We start from the raw sequence: 14,908 nt of genomic DNA on the forward strand, positions 1-14,908 counted from the left end.
ATTCCCATCAATTAAGCTTTGCTAATGGACATTCACAAGCGGACTCGACTCAATTATAAATAATAGGTAAATAACACTTCGGTCTTTAATTTTGTATGGGCAAATTATGAAAATAATCTAGATTTTGGGGAATTTGTAATTTTACTTAATTTTTTTAATTTTGACAATTAAATCTAAATTGACTTAATTGATTATAATTTTATCCAAAATATAAAATCGATTTAGAAAGAGAGTATTCAACTTGATTTGGCATATTAAATGTTATAAAATAATAATATTTGTAGAACTCACTTTTACATATAGAAAATAAAAGAAATGATGAAGACGAACTAGTAGTTGTCGATGGTGGCTATGGTAGAGGGAAATTGACAGTAAAAAGGCATTGATGGTGGCAGAAGGCGAAAAAACGAATAAACCCCTAGTCGGGGAAGATGAACCGGTTGAACGGACAATCAGTTGCTTCGACTGAAAAAGAAAATGAAAGGTCGAAAGCATCATTGATTGGTAAGACTAGGATCAAAGAAGATGAAACAAAAGGTCCCGTCAACAAGAGAAGATTGATTGTCCGACTCGATGATTACAGAAGGCACATGAACAGTAATAATGATCGAAAATGTCAACTAAAGTAATTGACTGCAATAGTAAAGGGCTGACAAATGTTGGTAATGTTCAAGCGTCGTAGAGAATTGGGGGATAATTTGAGAATTCAAGTTATATTTTTTTATTTATGTATATTTGTGAGTTTTATAAATATTATTATTATTATATAACATCTGAAACGTCAAATTAATGCAAATACTTTTCCTCTAAATCAATTTCATATATTGGATAAAACTACATCCCATTAAGTTAATTTAAATCTAATGGTCAAAATTAAAAGAATAAAAAATATTATAAATTCACAAAAAAAATATAATCATTTTCATAATTTATCCATTTTGTATTTTGCAAAGTAGTTCTTGAATTTTATATTTTGTAATTAAATTATTTTAGAATTTATAATAATGATAGCATACGAACGGTTCTTTGGAGATTAATTAGTTCATGTTTGGGCCATGGATTTTGGGCCATGGATGTGGGCCTGAATACTATAAAATGTGTTTATTATTTTTAAAAGGAGATATACTTAAAAAACTAAAGATAATTGAAAAATTAATTTACTCATGTATTCATTTTTCTTCATTGTTTACAATTAATTGACAGTTTAGCTTTTTTTTGTGTGATCAGCCAAACTTTTCATTGTTTCAATTATACCATTAGACTATATATTTTCAACTCAATTATACACCTCATTAGAATTAAGTTAGAGTGTATAATATGCACATTAAAATGTCTAAATTATCTTTATTGTCGATTATCATCTTCACTATAACTTCTTTTTTCAATAGTCAGCAATGATTGAGATGCGGATGATAGAGAAGAAAATGTGTTAAGGCAAATGGGGTTTGTAGGGGTGGGGATTGGTGGAGATGATTGCTAGCAACGAGGATGGGTGAGCAATGTGTTAGGACAAGAAGTAACTGGCGACAAGGGAGGGAAGAAAGGTAACAAGCGACAAATACAAATAATTAAGGAGAATGTATAGCAAATATGGTGGCTACCAAGAGGTTGGGTAGGCAATATGGGTAATTTGAGTATTTTAATTAGCCTGTGTTGTATGTTCTAATTCAATTTTGGTGAGATTTGTAATTAATTTAAAATTATATGATCTAGACGTGTAATTGAAATAATAAAAAATTTAAATAATAACATAAATAAAACGTAAAAATACAAAAATAAAAATATGAATTTGATCATGATTAATTCAATTCTTTATGGTGTTACAGTTCAACATTTGAAATTTCAATTTTAAATGTATAACTAAGTATAAATAGATATAAATATTTAAATTTAACATTACAATTGATCGGATTTGTTATATTACTTATATCAAGTAAGATAACATTTGCTCGACGAAAATAAATTGAAAAAGAGAAGGCCGAGTAAGGGGGCAGGAGATAAAACCCACACACCGATCCCTTATACATCAATCCCCTGTTAGCCAATGTGCGACGCAAACTAGAGATATCTCCTAAAATTGGTTATCCCCGTCTCAATTAGCTTCAATTTAACATTATAATCGATCATCGCACCCTAAATCTGATACCGGCGTAAAATTTAAGGTAACGTGGACAAGAAGTGGTTCAAGTTGGAGTGTGAAGGACCACCGCTCTTGACAGCTTCCATGGCCAGCTGCTTCCACTTCAATGCATTCCTTCTGATCTCTTCCCCTCTCTCTCCGCTGCCCATCACCGCCTCCAAACACCGCTTCATCTCTTCTCTCTCCACCACCCCTTCTCCATTCGCCGCCGCTCTCACGCCGGTGCCCCACACCTCCTCCACCGCCTTAGCATTCGTGGTCTGGTCGGAAAACTGCGGACACGCCACCACTGGCACGCCGGCGACAAGGCTCTCCACCGCCGAGTTCCACCCGCAGTGCGTCACAAAACACCCGATCGACCGGTGGCGCAGCACATCCGTCTGCGAGCACCACGGCACTATCAATCCGGTTTCTTCGCTCAACTCTGGCTCGATCATGTCCTTCACTTCTCCTCCGTACTCCGACGATCTAATCACCCACAGGAACGGCCGGTGACTCGCCACGAGTGCTCGGAAAATCTCTTCCGTTTGCTTCTGCTGTAACGCCACCAGGCTTCCGAACGAGACGTAGATCGCCGAGGAATCTGGCTTTGAGTTTAACCAGTCGAGGTACTCTCTGGACTGCTCGAAGAGATCAATTCTCATGGACGAATCTGAGATCTCTCTTTCTTCATCACTGAAAATAACTGGAACTAACGGCCCGATCGCGATCAAGTTCATGGAATCGACGGCTCTGATTGCGTCTTCTTCCAACGCATCAAACGTGTTGACAAGCACGCAAGGGTTTGGATCGTCTTCTAGGGTTTCTATGTGTTCTTGGAAGGACTTGATCGCATAATTGTGTGGACTGTTCGGCAAGAGAAACGTCGGGATGTCGTTGGATGATAGCAACGGCATTCCGGCTAATTTTATCGAAATGGATGGGTCAATATCGGCGGTACCGCCATGGCAGAGACCGTCGCTTCTGTTGAAGAACCTGTGGTATATAGCGAAACAAGTTGCAGACTGAACGGAAAGGTAAGCGGAGGGCACCTGCATGTCACGAGCCACGGAGGCGGCCCAGCCGAGGAGGAGGGAATAGACAAGGAAACTCACCCGACGGCCGTCGTCGGCGAGGGTAGTGATCAGTTCGGCCAGTGATTTGCTCCCGGCGCGCCGCAGCTCGTCCATCACCCGGCCGGGAACGTCCTTCTGTACGTTTCCGTCGTCGTAGCCGTCGGAGAAGGCGGCGTAGGAGAGGCCGTCGATTTCAGGGAGGGTGGGCATTGAACGGAGGCCACGGACGGTGGTGGCGAGAGTGACGCGTGCTCCGGCGCGTGTGAGGCGCTTGGCGAGCTCGAAAGTGGGGTTGAGCTGGCCCTGGGCTGGGCAGCAAACGAGAAGGAAGTGGCGGTTGGTCATGGCTATGGCGGACGACCTTACTGTCCGGCGTTAATGGCAGAGTTGCAGAAGATAAGATAAGACTGAGAGTGATAAGAAACAAAGACTCGGCCGTCATCTTTGACTATTTAGACTCTCAATTATAGAAGATGTGTCGTTGCAACGTGGTTTCATGGTATTGGTGTATTTATATATTAACTATTTTTTTAAGGTAATTTGTGATTGAATCCCTTTGTTTCGAAAACATCTTTGTTGTCTCTTATATTTCAATTCCGTCAATATCCCTTACCAAACTGTTGTGGTGGTAATTTAGTCTTTAAATAACTTATCAATAATCTTACAAATGTCCTTATTTTTAATAAAATTCTATAAATTATATATACTTTGTTAATAAAAATAATTAATGTGATATTTTCCTAATTTTTATTAAAAATACTGATCAAATCAAAATTTAAGAGGTTAAGAGGGATAATTCTAAAAACAGGGATGTGAATTAAGAATTTTAAATTGATAAAATTAAAGTCTAAATTCTAAATTTTATCTAAAAATAAATAATATAATATTAAAAATATATATCAATAAATTATACAATCGACGTATTTTCATATTTTAATAACGCCGTATAATAACATCATTATCAATTTTATTAAATATTTATTTTTCAATATACGAAGTTATCGTTCAATCATTAATCTCCAATTCAATTGCATAGCCTATTAATAAGACTATTATTTAATTATTGATTTCTAATTCAATTAGGTAGTCGAATCTTGACAAATTTCATGATAGAAAATATGTTTTCTGTCATAGTTTCAAATATGTAATTGACAAATTTGTAATAAAAAATAAAAACATTAATCCCTTTAATTAAAACATAGTTAAAGAAATGGTCAAGAGAGGTTAACATACACAAAAGAAAAATGAGTCAAATTTTCATATATCTTACTTTAAATTTTCAGCCAATATTGAAAAGAGCACCAGTAGTCGGCACCAGCCACCATTGTAATACTCGAGAACTTTGGGTTAATTGAGAAATAACAATTTTATTAGAGAAATGGGATTTGAGGAAAATATGTACCAGAATAGCCAGATAAATTGATTGAATCGACTGCAGAGAGTATCTTGGAGACGAGATGCCTAAAGAAAATGATATGATAGTGTCGAGTATTTTGAGATATGATTTATAGCATCGAAAGAAATTGGATCAGAAATAATTTTTGGTATAGTTAAAATACAACTGTGGGATAGGCAATAAAATCGAATAATTGTAGGGGGTTTTCGGTAAGTCCACGGAACCCCGAGGATGGTCATACTTGGCATGAAGAACAACCCTTCAGTGGTTTTGAAAGAAACGAATGGGTTTGTGGCCAAAATAAATATTCGAGCCAAAGTGCAATTTTTTGAATTTACTAGAGAGATGTCGAGATCATGAATTTTCGGAATCTTCAAGGGTGAAATTGAAGTTTTAGGACTTGAGGGTCACAATAGCAATTATGGAAAGTTCAAGGGCTTTGTGAAAATGGGCCAAAGCATCAGAGACAAAATAGGTGGGGTGAAAATGTAATTTTCCAAACTTGAGGAAGGAGCAACAACCATGGATGACCAACAACTTTTGGTCGCCGACCAGCCACATCCAACCATTGGGGTTTCGAGGAAACAGGTAGGCCCTAGGGTCGGGTTTGGACCGACAAGGAAGCATGGGTTGGCCGGAATTTGAAGATTTCTGACCAACTTTACTGCCGAATTTGGGAAGCAACAAAAGTCATCATTGTGGTTGATTTTTGTAGAAATTAGGTCAATCCAGGGGCGGTAGAAGCATTAGAGACGTCAGGTTAGCAAGCCTTGAACGTTTGGAAGCTCGATTCACCTATAAATAGAAGTGATCGAATGTCTTTAAAAATTAGAATTTTAGATCCAAGCATTTGAGAATAAATTGCGAGAATTAGATAAGGGGTTTTTGTTGTCCATGTCCAGATGAGCAATTCTGGAAAAATGAGCTTCGCCAGAAAACGAGCTTAAGCAGTTAGAAAATGGCTCCGTTCGAGGGATTTTAAGCTATTATCCGGCAGAAGGCGAAAAGAAGAAGCTATAGGTTCAAATAATAAGCAAAATAGAGTTCAAATGAAGGAGAGATGGTCAAAAAATTAGGCGCATCGCGGGCTGTCTGGCGAGTTGAAGGAGGAAGAACACCGGCGTATGAAACACACACGCCAGTAGCATGCGTGAGTGGGGCGCGTAATGCAGGCTTGCGGTGGCTCATGGGGGAGCGTGAATGGCAGAAAAAATTTGAGAAAAATTTATAAATTCCTAGAAAATTGAGATAAGGTGCTGGTGCAAAAAGTTTTGGATTTAGCCTCTCTGATGTCTCGATTTTAGCATCGATCAGCCTCATTTTGTGTGCAAACGAGTCAACGAGGTAAGTTCAATAATTTTCTCTTGAAGTTCTTAGGTTATTATGATTTGTTGTGAAGAAAGATTAGAGAAAATAGTTTGGGAGATATTTATTTGGAATTTTAGAGGCGAAAATGGGAGAAAAATGAAGAAAATGAAAAAATTGTTAGAAAAATAGGTTTTTAATGATTATATGTTGATTAGGGTGCTTTGAGGTTTAAGATGAAGTGATTTGTGCGAATTTTGAGATTGGCACGAAAATCGAGGTCGCATATGCAAACCGAGGTGGTGCGCTTTTTTCAAGGTTCCCTGAATTTTGTTAAAGGTGAGAGTTTTAACCCCCAAAATTGGTTTATTGAAAATGGTTCTTTTAAATTTCATTTGATCCATGCAAAGGTTTTGTTGTATGCGAATGGTTTTAATTTGTGATGGTTGGTTTCATTGGGTTTGTCCCGAAATATTTTATACATGTGCATTGAATTTTATGCGATAAATTATGTATATGAAATGTTGTTTCATATGATGCATTGAATTATCTTTTGTGGCATTGGCTTGTTTTTATGGAATGTCAACTTTGGATGTTGCCACGATAGGAGCCGTAATTTCTCAAGGGTGTTTCTTGAATAGGGGTATCTCGGATTATGTGCTGGGATGACGGCCTAAGATTCCGTGCCAGGCGACTAGGGAAGTTACACTAGGGTGACAGGTTGTACATATGGGATAAGATGTTAACTTATGATGTGACACTTGAAGTAATAGCATTAAGGAAGCGTGCCAAGGAAAAATGCCCATTTGTGACGGGGGTTGAGAGTGGACACCACCCTCGAGAGTCGACAAATAGCAGGCCTAAGAGTGGACACTAACCTGGATTGGCTTAAGTGGCGAGGTTGAGATTGGACACCACCCCAGGAGGCCTTTGAGCGGTAGTATTGTTTCTAATCTGGACATGGATTCCTAGGATGGTGCCGATCATCATTTGGCCAGGATTTGTATTGACGTGCTCCGAAAGCTTCTGAGTGGGAATGTAATGATGATGGGGTGATTCTCGGATTCATGCATTGATATTGGCCTTCTTAAGCTATGATTGTGTTATGCTAATGTGTCGATGTGGTTGTGTTACCTTTAAAGATATTGCATTTTCCTTGGTTAGGGTTAAATGCTATGTGAGATTCTATTAGGCTGGGATTTGTCATGATATTTCAATTGTTTCATGTCTTGCATACATTCATGAAAATGTTTTTGAATTCTCACTTAGATGATTCAGTATCTAATTTTTGAACTTTGTCCCTGAAATATTTTACGTTTCAGGTAGAGGCAGATATGCCAAAAGGAAATGAATTATTGAGGATTGACGGTAACTTATAGGTGGATCGTAGCATATATTTTGAATTATATGTATTTCATTTTGATGATGTCATGTTAGACGATGGTACGATCTTGATGGTGCGATCTTGATCTAGATTCCGCATTTATGATGATATTACCTGTCTTAGCTTGATGGTTTTAAGTTTGATGTGATGAAAAGATAATACGGAATTGTCGAGAAAAGATTTATATTATATATTTGTGAAAAAAATATATTCCCGAAATTCCTGAATTGTTTATTCATTTGTAACGCCTTCAGATAGAACGGGGTGTTACAACCATGACCGATGACCTTCGACGATCAGAGACAACCACTCGAAATTCTTATTCCCATCAACCAACATATCTCAAAATCAATAAAATCTAATTCCCAAAATTTGTAAATCAAAGTTTAAACTTCTGTCCAAACCCAATACGCGTAAACGCACTGAAAATTGCCACCAGTCACCGTGACCGGTGATTTTTGGCAATAAAAGACAATCACTTGATACACTTATTTTCATTGACTAATATATTCAAAATTTAAAATGTTTTAAAAATTTAGGGTGGACATTTACAAAAAGAAAATTAAAAAATACTAAATTATTATATATAATAAATTTTTTAAAAATCCAGGGTGGGCTTGCCCACCCATGGCTCCGCCACTGCTTATATAATTAAGTATTAAGTAGATACAAATATTTGAAATTACAATTTCAACATTTGAAATTTCAATTTTAAATGTATAACTACGTATTAAATAGATATAAATATTTAAATTTAACATTACAATTGATTGGATTTGTTATATTACTCATGTTGGATAGGATAACATTTGTTTGACAAAGATAAATCAGACAAATTGAGAGAGAGAAGGCTGAGCGAGAGGCTAAAGGGGTGACACCCACACACCCATCCATCCCTTGTTAGCAGCGACCCATCCCTTGTTAGACAGCGTCGAACGTGATCAGCAGATCATGTCCTAAAATTGGCTATCACTATCTCAGTTAGCTTCAATTTAACATTATAATTGTATCATAGCACCGTAAATCTTATACCCTAAAGCAGCGTAAAATTTAAGGTAACGTGGACAAGAAGTGGTTCAAGTTGGAGTGTGAAGAACCACCGCTCTTGACAGCTCCCATGGCCAGCTGCTTCCACTTCAATGCATTCCTTCTGATCTCTTCCCCTCTCTCTCCGCTGCCCATCACCGCCTCCAAACACCGCTTCATCTCTTCTCTCTCCACCACCCCTTCTCCATTCGCCGCCGCTCTCACGCCGGTCCCCCACACCTCCTCCACCGCCTTAGCATTTGTGGTCTGGTCCAAAAACTGCGGACACGCCACCACCGGCACGCCGGCTACAAGGCTCTCCACCGCCGAGTTCCACCCGCAATGCGTCACAAAACACTGGATGGACCGGTGGCGCAGCACATCCGTCTGCGAGCACCACGGCACTATCAAGCCTGTTTCTTCGCTCAACTCTGGCTCGATCATGTCCTTCACTTCTCTTCCGTATTCCGACGATCTAATCACCCACAGGAACGGCCGGTGACTCGCCACGAGTGCTCGGAAAATCTCTTCCGTTTGCTTCTGCTGTAACGCCACCAGGCTTCCGAACGAGACGTAGATCGCCGAGGAATCTGGCTTTGAGTTTAACCAGTCGAGGTACTCTCTGGACTGCTCGAAGAGATCAATTCTCATGGACGAATCTGAGATCTCTCTTTCTTCATCACTGAAAAGAACTGGAACTAACGGCCCGATCGCGATCAAGTTCATGGAATCGACGGCTCTAATTGCGTCTTCTTTCAACGCATCAAACGTGTTGACAAGCACGCAAGGGTTTGGATCGTCTTCTAGGGTTTCTATGTGTTCTTGGATGGCCTTGATCACATAATTGTGTGGACTGTTCGGCAAGAGAAACGTCGGGATGTCGTTGGATGATATCAAAGGCATTCCGGCTAATTTTATCGAAATGGATGGGTCAATATCGGCGGTACCGCCATGGCAGAGACCGTTGCTACTGTTGAAGAACCTGTGGTATATAGCGAAACAAGTTGCAGACTGAACGGAAAGGTACGCAGAGGGCACCCGCATGTCACGAGCCACGGCGGCGGCCCAGCCGAGGATCAGGGAATAGATAAGGAAGCTCACCCGACTGCCGTCGGCGGCGAGGGTAGTGATCAGTTCGGCCAGTGATTTGCTCCCGGCGAGCCGCAGCTCGTCCATCACCCGGCCGTCATCTTTGACTATTTAGACTCTCAATTATAGAAGATGTGACGTTGCAACGTGGTTTCATGCTATTGGAGTATTTATATTAATATATGAATATTATTAAAAAATGTTATAATTAAATTACTATTTTTTTAACAAAATACATATTTAAATTTTATTCTAACATGTTTCCTTCATGTATATATTCGAGCTTTTTATTAATTTAAAAACACGTCTAAACGTATAATTTTAAATCAATTATATAAATAAATTTTTTATTATTCTAATTATATTTTTAAAATTATTATTTAAAAAAAAGTATAATTACCTCAAAATTATATAATTTAAAAATATTTTTAAAATAATAAAAAATTAAATATTAAAAAAATATAAATACAAAAGCAAAATATATATTTGATTATTTCATTTCTGTGATTCCTGTATGTTGGAAGCATCTTTGCCCTTTATATTTTAATTTCGTCAATATTTGTTAGCAAAACAGTTGGGGTGGTAATTGAGTCTTAAAATAACTTATCAATAATCTTATAAATGCCCTTATTTTTAATAAAATTCTATAAATTATATATACTTTGTTAATAAAAATTATCAATATGGTATTTTTTTAATTATTGTTAAAAAAATAATCACCAAATTGAAATTTAGGAGGTTAAGAAGGATATTTCTAAAAACAGAGATATGTGAATTAAGAATTTTAAATTGATCTTTATATATATTATTAATAAAGATGGGTAAAAAATACTTTTATTAAAAGTTATGTTTTCAAAAGATAAGAATGGGACGACCAATTTTACTTAACCCTGGTGATTATCCAAAGGACAATATCAACATGTGGTTAGATCCAGCAGTGAATCCATCGTCAGCACTGATGAATGTGTCAATTCAACCGTGAATCCATTGATTCGTCATTGCGGAATGCTGCAGACTGATGTTTCCAACCCTAGCTTTGTCAATCCAATCCAATCCAAGTACGCTACAAGGATGATAAATAGTGATCAATCATTTAAAGCAACCGGAAAGACTCGGCCCAAAATGGCGTCCAATCGTCACCGTTGACGTCATTGTCTCGGGGTATATGTATGTGTGAATAGAAACGGTGTTCGTTTGTATCAGAAGCGTCCATTGAAGAAGCAAATCCAAAAGCTCGAACATGGACAACCATCTTCGAATCCTTCTGGTTTTCTTCCCGGTGCAAGGCCACATCAACCCGTCTCTCCAATTGGCCAAGCGGCTCCGCGCCATGGGGGCCCAAGTCACTCTTCTCACGGCCTACTCCGCGCTTAATCGCATGGCCGGCTCCAGGAACCCGCCGGAAGGCCTGAGCTTCGCTGGATTCTCCGACGGATACGACGACGGGTGGCAAAAGGCCGACGACATGAAGCTCTACGTTGCAGAGCTTAGGAGACGGGGGTCGGAGGCGGTGGCGGAGGTCATCAATTCCGCCGCCAGCGAGGGGCGGCCGTTCGTCCATGTCGTTTACACAATTTTTCTTCCGTGGGTCGGCCGGGTTGCTCATTCGCTTCACGTTCCGTCGACGTTTCTCTGGATTCAACCGGCTACCCTTCTAGATGTCTACTTCTACTACTTCAACGGCTATGGCGACGAGATAAGGAAAAATTCAGGCGACCCTTCATGGTGCCTCGAGATTCCCGGGCTGCCCCGGCTCACCGGCGGCGAGCTCTCCTCCTTTGTGCAATCCCAGGATGGGATTTTGCTTCCAGTATTTAAGGAGCACTTCGATGTTCTCAAATCTGAAACAAATCCGAAAATTCTCGTCAACACGTTTGAGGCATTGGAATCCGAAGCTTTGAAAGCCATCAAGAACCTGAAAATGGCGGCTGTTGGGCCGTTGATTCCGTCTGCATTTCTAAACGGGAAGCATCCGTTGGACACTTCTTTCCGCGGCGACATCTTTGAGAAATCCAGAGACTATGTCCACTGGTTGAACTCACAGCCCAAAGAATCCGTCGTTTATGTATCTTTCGGAAGCATTTTTGTTCTATCGCAGCCACAAATGGAGGAGATTGCAAAAGGGTTGGTGAAATGCAACCGGCCATTTCTGTGGGTGGTGAGAAGAAACGAAAATGGCGATAAGCAGGAAGAGAGGCTGAGCTGCAAAGACGAGCTGGAAGAGAAGGGTTTGATCGTGCCATGGTGTTCGCAGCTGGAGGTTCTGCAACACGAATCCTTGGGGTGCTTCGTGAGTCACTGCGGGTGGAATTCGACGGTGGAGAGCCTGGTTTCTGGCGTCCCGGTGGTGGCGTTCCCTCAGTGGACCGACCAGCCGACGAACGCGAAGCTGGTTGAGGATGTTTGGATGACGGGAAAACGAGTGGGAAAGAATGGGGAAGGAATTGTGGAAAGTGAGGAGATTTACAGATGTATAGAGATGGTGATGGGAGGGGATGAGATGAGGAGAAATTCCAAGAAATGGAAGGTTTTGGCAATGGAAGCTGCCATGGAAGGTGGGTCGTCGGACTTCAATCTCAAGGCTTTTCTGGATGATGTGAGAGCAGCGACATGATCATGTGAGGTTCAAATCAACGTTTAAGATATCGTGGTTATTTTTTGGGTACAGCACTTTTTGATATTTAAAAGGGCTATTAGCTAAAAAAAAATCAAACGTTTTGAATTTTTGTAATTTTATTTAATATTTTTAATTTTGACCCAGAAGAATCTAATTTTTGAAATTAGTTGTAATTTTAACAAATGTTAAAATTAATTTTGATCTGCGTGGGGTTTGCGCATGTGACATGCCACTTGATATTTAATTTAATTTTTAATTCTTTTTATTACTTTTTAAAAAAAATGCTCTCTCTAACATATACACCAACATATATATATTCCTGCACAGAGCAACATATATATATATACACATAGGAAAAGTCCGATCGTGTAGTATCCCATATCTGTGTGAGGTATCATGTAATTTTAATGAGTTTAAAATATCGAAAAGTGGATTTGATAATAGAATAAATCACCAAATTAGCTGTAGGGAATGTCCCGAGGCTGAGATTTCAAAGGAAAATAATATGTCGTTGATAAGTCTCCCGAGATAGGATTTTTAGTATCAAAAGAAATTGGATCAAAGTTAATTTTCGATACAGCTTCAATTCGGGCCGAAAATTGAATTGTCGGTAGGGAGCGCCTCAAAATTTAGATATTTACAAGAAATGATATATTAGATTATAGTTATTTTTTTTATAAAAGTTATTATAGTTTTTCATGTAAAAAAAAAAATCAAATTGCAGCGTGAAGCATGGTCACCTGCTGCAAATCGTGGAAGGCAATTTCGGCCATGGGGCAGCTGTTCTCTGTCAGGGCATGGTCGAGCATGGGCCAAGGTCGCGTAAGGGCAAAGCAACGGCCTTTGATTGATCGAAGAACGGACGAATTTGGCTATAAATAGCCGAGCTTTAGCCAAGGGTTTTCACAAGTTTAAGCTTCGATTTGGTCAAGTTTTGGGAAGTTTCTGAGATTAAGATTAAAGGGCTTTTGTTCCCTAAGAGTAGAGGAGTATTTCTGAAGATTTTGAAACATTTTGGAGTGTGTTTGAAGGGTGTTCGAGGGTCACCGAAAAGTCCCGCGCTGTGGTCGAACCGAGCCTGATTTTGCTCGATTTGGAGCCTTTCGGTGGTTGTTTCGAGCACCCAAGGGTGCCATTGTGATCGACTAGGAGAGAGCTTTCAGCTGGTGTGATCGGGGGCAAATTTCGATGCCGGCTGACGAATTGCTCGCCGGAGAAGACGACGCGTGTGCATTGCACACGCGACTACCACATGCAACACCACTCGCCCGCACATAAGGGCGCGTGGAGGCTCAGGTATTTTTGGAATTTTTTTTTTTTTGAGAAAAATAAATTAGAAATTATGGTGGAAGAAAATTTTGAAAACTGTTGGAGGAAATGATCATTTTGTAATTTTCAAGGGAAATAAGACTTATGAAAAACAGGAAAAAGTATAGGAAAATTTTAAAAAAATTCTAGAAGTCAAGGAATATTGATTTATGAATTATTGTGAAGAAAAATCGAGGAAAAACCTTGAGTATTTATTTGAATTTTTTAAGAGAAATATAGTGGAAATAAGAAAAAAAATTGGAGAAAATAGATATTGATATGCTTTTATGAACAAATATGATTCTTAGGGTGTCTTGAAGTTTGAGGTGAAAAGACTCATGCAAAGTTGCGTCTAAAGGTGAGTGTTATTCCCGATGGCTTAGTTTATTGTGAGTGGTTCTACCGGAAAAGCTTAAGTTGTTCAAACCAATTCTTGTACATATTCTTGTTACTTTGATCACTTTGATTTATCGTGAGCAACTGGTTTCGTGCGATGGTTCGTCTAAACGATTATTTACACATGTATTGAATTTCGTACAGTAAATTGCATACATAGAAATGTTGATTTTATATTATGCATGTTATGATTTTCGGCATTGGCATGTTATGTGTTGTCCATGTAAGACGTGGGTTGTTAACCTGTGACGTAGCGCTTGAGTGACAGCACTCAGGATGTGTGCCGAGGATTAATGCTATGTGACCCACTTGGAATGGGGCTGAGACGGACTTTACCCTACGGTACTCAAGTGGCGGGGCTGAGTGTAATGCCCCGGCCCCACAAACGAGTGCCACCATAACCCATATTACAACCTCGGCCAAACTCGAAGGACAGTTATGCCCCTACTAATATAAATCTCTAAAATAATATGGGCACCCTGGGTGGGGTCCAGGCTTCGTCGCCTTTGACCGGACGAGAGCTCAGGAGTAAATTGCGAGGACAGCGGAAACTCACTCGAGCCTCGTACCTGATTAGGCCCTTGGAGTGTTAATCCAATTTCAAACGAATATCAACAAGCCCAATAAATTACTTCAACCACCAAACATAATTAAACATATCACAGTTTTTGGCCGTAGTTGACAGGTATAAGTTCCCTACCCTACCGGGTTTACTCAAAGTGGGAACCTTAACTTGGTTCCAGCTTACTTTAGGTTAAACCATAACCAACACCCATAGCTAACACATAGTAGTTATATTACAATATTAACATTTGGGGTTAACCCACACCCCCACGGTTAACAGTCGCTGCCAACTGGCGGCTCCTCTATTAGTACCGCCTTTCCTTTCTTAGATCCCGAGCCACCTGCTGGGTTAGTGAAAAATACAAGGGTGAGTCCCGAGGACTCAGTAAGGGTAATATGAGTTGCAGTAAATTAAAATGCATGACAATTATAGAATAATGTGAAGTGCATTATGCATGTTGGCTTGTCCATCTCAACCTAAACCGGATTTTAGTGGCCCCACTGATTTCATTTAGGACTCCATCTCGAGACTCACACGGCCCAAATCTACAACCTTATGCCTAGACACTTCTCCCACAATCTAATACAAGCCATGCCAAAGTAAATTTACATGCAAACCATATTAAAC

General features: G+C 39.4%; 3 protein-coding genes across 3 annotated transcripts; 1 reads left to right on the forward strand and 2 right to left on the reverse strand.

The window, feature by feature from the left end:
* Positions 1–1,861: 1,861 nt before the first annotated feature.
* LOC127812278 (crocetin glucosyltransferase, chloroplastic-like) lies at positions 1,862–3,662 on the reverse strand. The gene has a single exon (XM_052352678.1). The coding sequence runs from the start codon at positions 3,538–3,540 to the stop codon at positions 2,158–2,160; it is 1,383 nt and encodes a 460-aa protein (XP_052208638.1). The 5' UTR covers positions 3,541–3,662; the 3' UTR covers positions 1,862–2,157.
* Positions 3,663–8,056: 4,394 nt separating this feature from the next.
* On the reverse strand, positions 8,057–9,544 carry LOC127811778 (crocetin glucosyltransferase, chloroplastic-like). The gene has a single exon (XM_052351947.1). It carries the CDS (start codon positions 9,480–9,482, stop codon positions 8,331–8,333), a length of 1,152 nt encoding a protein of 383 aa, XP_052207907.1. The 5' UTR covers positions 9,483–9,544; the 3' UTR covers positions 8,057–8,330.
* A 989-nt stretch (positions 9,545–10,533) lies between these two features.
* LOC127810949 (crocetin glucosyltransferase, chloroplastic-like) lies at positions 10,534–12,185 on the forward strand. Its single transcript, XM_052350592.1, has one exon. It carries the CDS (start codon positions 10,636–10,638, stop codon positions 12,007–12,009), a length of 1,374 nt encoding a protein of 457 aa, XP_052206552.1. The 5' UTR covers positions 10,534–10,635; the 3' UTR covers positions 12,010–12,185.
* Positions 12,186–14,908: the final 2,723 nt, after the last annotated feature.

This window comes from Diospyros lotus, chromosome 10 (genome assembly GCF_014633365.1).
Source record: "Diospyros lotus cultivar Yz01 chromosome 10, ASM1463336v1, whole genome shotgun sequence".
Lineage (NCBI taxonomy): Eukaryota > Viridiplantae > Streptophyta > Magnoliopsida > Ericales > Ebenaceae > Diospyros > Diospyros lotus.